Source organism: Sesamum indicum, linkage group LG1 (assembly GCF_000512975.1).
Source record: "Sesamum indicum cultivar Zhongzhi No. 13 linkage group LG1, S_indicum_v1.0, whole genome shotgun sequence".
In the NCBI taxonomy this organism is placed as follows: domain Eukaryota; kingdom Viridiplantae; phylum Streptophyta; class Magnoliopsida; order Lamiales; family Pedaliaceae; genus Sesamum; species Sesamum indicum.
In genome coordinates this window covers 7,606,103-7,612,314 of record NC_026145.1, presented here as the reverse complement: position 1 = coordinate 7,612,314, position 6,212 = coordinate 7,606,103, and the positions used below count along the sequence as shown (strand labels likewise).

Here is a 6,212-nt window from a genome sequence, read left to right as displayed (position 1 = left end):
GGCAGTTCGAGATTCTCGTTGGAGGGAGGCTATGAAAGCTGATATTGATGCCCTTGAATGCAATGGGATTGCAGAGGCAGATTCGACAAAAAAGCCATTGGATGCAAGTTGGTGTATAAAATTAATTACAATTCTGATGGGACAACTGAGCGTTTTCAAGCACATCTTATTGTTCTTGGAAACAATCAAGTTGAAGGGACAGACTATCATGAAACTTTTGCTCCTGTGGCTAAAGTGGTCTCGATTCCTACTTTTAAGGTGGTTGCAGCCATTTGCAATCAGATGGATGTTCGCAACACTTTCCTCCATGGCGATCTTGATGAAGAATATATGAGGTTGCCTCCTGGTTTTTCCTCTTTACCTGAGAAAGTATGCAAACTTGGCAAATCTTTATATGGTCTTTATATCCTCCTACTCTAGTGATTTGGGCTCAACATTTTTTATAGGAGATCTTGTGTTCCGACTTGGATATGTGCATGAATTGCGTTGAGTGTGTGAGTTTCTTTAAAAGAAAAAATCTACAATAACTTAGAAAATCCCATGTATCCAAACTAAAAATATAAAGGGTCCTTTTGCCTAATTTTTAAGATATGTGGGGTTTTCAATTAAAATTTTAAAATATAAGACGTTTAAATGGCCAAGTTAAGAATCTCGTTATTAGTTAACTTATCAACAATCCTTCTTTCTTTCTATTTCCATATATATATATAAAACTTATTCGATTTCTGTATGAATTAATTACGATATCTTAGGTTTACTGTAAGTTAGTAGTATAGCTCATAAATTTTGTGATTCTAAAGGGACAATCAGATTTTATCAAATAATTAAATAATAATTAATTGAATTTTCCATAATTAAGTTTGTCAATTCTTGAATTTGAAAATTCTATAAATCATGGTTGACATCTAGCTAGCTAGTATGTTGATTTTATAAAAATTAGGAAATGTTTCCTAGTTGTTGTCTTAGCGAAGGATTGTCCAAAACATAAGAAATTTACTTATTTTTTTGGAAATTCTATTCCGGACCTGTTTCGATCAAACCTGAATCAATTATATGGCAAGTGTAATACACTTGTTGTGTGACTAATGTATAGTTAAGAAAAAATGACTAATCACACAGCAAGTGTATCACACTTGCTCTGTGATTGATTTAGTTTGGTCAAACATGATCCGAGCTAAAAATTTTCCTTATTTTTTGAATTAAATAGACCATAATTGGCTGATTGAATTTTCTATTTCAAATCTTGTTCATCTTCTTTTATATTTAACATATACACGTTCCTGCAGCATAAAATCATTCTTAAAAAAAAATATAATATAGTTTTTGTACTTGTAAGGTGTATATTTTAAATAAAATATATAAAAGATGTAAAAAAAAATTATAATAATAAAAAATTCAATTTGCAAAATGAACAGTATACTACACTTAATTTTTGATCGACAAGACGCATATGGATCAAAATACACTCAAATATACTCGAGATGACTATTACTCTAAAGTGAATTTTCTATCATTAATAATTTCTATTTATACACATTTAAAATTAATCCATTAATTTACCAGCTTAACTGATCAGTTATTCACATTACAAAAAAATGGCTCAAATAGCTATAAAAAAAAAAAAATAGTATCAGTTAATTAACAAGTAAAATTATTATTGACAATCCATATTAATTACCTAATATAAATTTAAATAATTCGTTGTTAAATTTATTAATAAGTAAAATTTTCTTGTATTAAATAATATAAATTAGTAACGAAAATTTTACTTGTTACCACGTTGATTTTTTTTTAGTGTCAATTTGTGTCGTTTTTTTATTTATTTAATGAAATAAATATAATAACAAATTAAATTTTACAGATGCATCTAATGGGCTGAAGTAGGCTGGAAGTACATGCAATGGGATGCATGATGGATGCATGTAAAATGAGAGTAAGATGGAGATGCATGTGCATGTGCATGTGCATGTGCATGCCTTTCTCAACTAATCCCATTTACTTTTTCCCCACCATTGAATGCTGGAATTTAAGAAGGACCTCTCTTCCTGCCAAATTAGGTGACTACTTATATATATATATATATATGTATGTATATTTCTCATATAAATAGAAAAGGGTTTTGATGAACTATATTAATGTATGTGTAGACATATATATACAAAAAAAAATACAACAAACCCTTGTGACACTATATATACGCAAATTATCTCCTTATAAAAAAAATAGCAATTTACGTCTTTGTGTTTTTAAAAATATAACAATTTATCTTTCGTGTTTTTCAAAATGAATCAATTTACCTCCTAATTAGATTGGAATGTAAATTGGTTCATTTTAAACAATATAGGAAATAAATTGCTATTATTTTACGGTAGGAGGGTAGTTTATTTATTTATAATCAATTAAACCCTAATATATATATATATATAGAGAGAGAGAGAGAGAGTAGAATGGGATATAAATAAATAAATGAAGCAGCAGCTGCTTAATGTGGATTATGATTCTTCAACTGTGTGGTTGCGTTTTTTCTCTCTCATATGTATATATATGTGTGTATATAGGAGGAGGAGTACGGGGTGGAATTTAGAGGAGGTGGAGATGGAGATTATCTGTTTTTCTTGGCTGATTAATTATATGTGACTTCTACTTCTCCAACGACCTCTGCTGCCATTTAATGTTGTTGCTACTTTTACAACTTCTCTCTCTCTCTCCATTCTTGGAGAGAGAGAGAGAGAGAGAGAGGATGATGAGATATATATATATATATATGTATGTAGAGAACAGTTTGAACAGCTGCCCGACCCCATATTTATTGCCACTCTTTTTTATTTCTCTATAAATCACTTTAATTTCTTCACCTCTGTCACTGCACATCTCTCTCTCTCTTCCCATTTCTCTCTCACTGGATCTTGTACTACGCTCTATTTCTTACATTATATATCTAGGATTGTGATTCTTTTGGGATGTTTCATACTCAGAACTGAACTCTCCCTCCGTTTCTTACACTTACAAGAGGTTTTTTTTCCTGCTATACATTTCTCTCTCTCTCTCTCTCTCTTGCATTTCATTTGGTTAGTTTTACGTTGTCTCAACGGTGGTGGTTTTTTTCATTTTTTCTACAGGAGTCTATCGGGGGAAGAAAGGGAAAGTGGGCCTGATGGACGTATCTACGGTTGTGATGATTTTGGCCTTCGTAGCAGCTTATTTTGTGTGGTTCAGATCGATTACGAGGTCTTTGAAAGGGCCCAAGGGCCCTCGATTGTGGCCCGTTTTGGGCAGTCTCCCGGGCCTGATTGAGAACAACAGCCGTATGCATGAGTGGATAGCCGAGAATCTCCGGGCCTGCGGCGGCACTTACCAGACTTGCATTTTCGCAGTTCCATTTCTGGCCCGAAAACAGGGCCTCGTGACGGTCACGTGCGACCCCAAGAATTTAGAGCACATTTTGAAGGTTAGGTTCGATAATTACCCCAAAGGCCCCACCTGGCAAGCTGTGTTCCATGATTTGCTTGGGCAGGGCATTTTCAATTCTGATGGTGACACGTGGCTCTTCCAGCGCAAGACTGCCGCACTAGAATTCACCACCCGCACACTCAGGCAAGCCATGGCTCGCTGGGTGAGCCGAGCTATCAGGGATCGATTTTGTCCAATTTTGAAAACGGCTCAGCTCGAAGGCAAGCCGGTCGATCTCCAAGATCTCTTGTTACGTCTCACTTTTGACAACATATGCGGCTTGGCTTTCGGGAAAGATCCCCAGACTCTATCCCCTGGCTTACCTGAGAACGGCTTCGCCTTGGCTTTCGATCGAGCCACTGAAGCCTCATTGCAACGCTTTATTTTGCCTGAGTTCATTTGGAAATTCAAGAAATGGCTCCGGCTTGGGATGGAGCTCAACTTGAGCCACAGCCTAAAACACGTGGACGATTACATGACTAACATAATCAATACACGTAAGCTCGAGCTGGTGAGTCAGCATGACGGTGGGTCCCTACATGATGACTTATTATCCAGGTTCATGAAGAAAAAGGAATCATACACCGATGAATTCCTCCAACATGTTGCCCTAAACTTTATCCTAGCCGGTCGGGACACGTCGTCTGTGGCGCTCAGCTGGTTCTTTTGGCTAGTGACCCTAAACCCTAAGGTGGAAGAGAAACTTCTAATAGAACTCTGCTCGATTTTAATACAATCTCGTGGTTGTGATACCTCAAAATGGCTCGACGAGCCCCTAGTGTTTGAAGAAGTTGACCGATTGATATACCTTAAGGCAGCCCTGTCTGAGACTCTTAGGTTGTACCCATCCGTGCCCGAAGACTCCAAACATGTCATTGCAGATGATGTCTTGCCGGATGGTACATTCGTGCCAGCCGGCTCAAATATCACCTACTCCATCTACTCGACGGGCCGGATGGAGTTCATATGGGGCGACGACTGTCTAGAATTCAAGCCGGAGAGGTGGTTGTCAGAAGATGGCAAGAAATTTGAGGCTAGAGATCAGTACCAATTCGTGGCGTTTAACGCAGGGCCAAGGATATGCTTGGGGAAGGATTTGGCTTATTTGCAGATGAAGTCGATAGCGGCGGCGGTGCTGCTCCGGCACCGGCTGGTGGTGGCGGCGGGGCACAAGGTGGAGCAAAAAATGTCATTGACATTGTTCATGAAGGATGGTCTTAAGGTGAATGTGCAGGCAAGGGAGTTGGGACCAATTTTGGACAAAATTGGCGGCACGGGAAAGGCACGTGAGGGGCTGATCACCAATGGGATTTCTCATGCACATGTGGAAGTGATTAATTAATTAGGTAATTAATTAAAATTGAGAGGTTTGATTTGTGAATATGATGCATAATAATTAATAGATATTATTATTATTATACATGATGGATATTCAGCTGTCTTAATTAATTTTAATGATTCATTGAGATAGATGTATACCTTATTAATTAAGACACTAATTACTTACCAACTCCAAAATTAACGTTGGTGATTAGTTAATTAGTGTCTTAATTAATGATAATTAAGGGGCTCTCACAATGAATCAACAATTTGTTTCTTTTTCTTTTAAATTTTATGTCTCTCTTCCTTTGAAATGAGAATAAAATTGTCGAAATTCTATGAAATGATTGGATTACTGCACATTATCATGAGGGGTTTTGTGTTTTTTGCATTTTCTTGATATTGGATGAAATTATTTCTCTATCCCCAATCTCATCTTGCATTGTTTTCTGTGATGTATATATATTATTTATTACATCACACGTGAGATATATTAAAATATCAAAATTTGATTACGTATAAATTAATAATTATAAATTCAAGAACACATTCGAAGGGGATCGGTAATCAAATAAAAAAACCTATTATTGTATAAATTATCCTTAAGGGTTTTTCCCTCGTGGTTGGATTAAAATAATTATTTTCCTGCATTCTTTTATTTACAATGCATAAATGATTAAATACATTAATAATACTAAATTAGGTTAAATATATATTTGAAGGAAACAAATTAATTAAAAATTACTATAGAAATAGACATGTACTCACAGTTATTAGACTCGAATCTGTAATTTCAGAGTTCCGCCCTATCACTTTAGCATAGTCTCATTTTACGCATTTTATGATTTATTTTCTCTTAATCGAGGAAATATGATTTTCTCAGCCGTTTTACATCAAATTATTTTTCAAAACTTGCATCGTACGGGAAAAATATTTACCATGATCAACCTCATGAAAATTCGTTACGCATCTATGAATGATCATATGCGGGCAATTTTCCGACATTTTAACTCTATAGTTATAAATATTAATGTATTAGTTGGATCGGACTAAACTTAATTTAAACATACAAAACATTAGGGTCCAAACTCTATTATGATATATGATAATAATGCATATATCCTACAACTCAATGCACAATTGACAACCCTAATTAATGAGTCAACTGTGCTTTCAAAGGGACAACTGTGAAACAAAGGATCACTAACTGCTACTTCGGCTCATTAATATTTCAAAACAATTATGAAAATTCACTTTTTCCAACTATAAGATATAAACCCCACTCTATCACTTAATTAGTACATTTTCATCTTTACAATTAAATATTTATTTTCAAATACTTTTACCGAATTGATGTATTCGTGTTGGAATCTTTAGTACTTTCTAATATGATAAAGTGATTATAAGTAGGGATTGTAGTTCGAACTCGTCCTGATTGGGGC

The 6,212-nt window shown here is 35.1% G+C and overlaps 1 protein-coding gene across 1 annotated transcript; it reads left to right on the top strand.

Annotated features, from left to right (window-relative positions):
* Window positions 2,607–5,138, top strand: LOC105157979 (cytochrome P450 86A22). Its single transcript, XM_011074558.2, has 2 exons — window positions 2,607–3,012; window positions 3,120–5,138. The coding sequence occupies exon 2, from the start codon at window positions 3,155–3,157 to the stop codon at window positions 4,790–4,792; it is 1,638 nt and encodes a 545-aa protein (XP_011072860.1). The 5' UTR covers window positions 2,607–3,012; window positions 3,120–3,154; the 3' UTR covers window positions 4,793–5,138.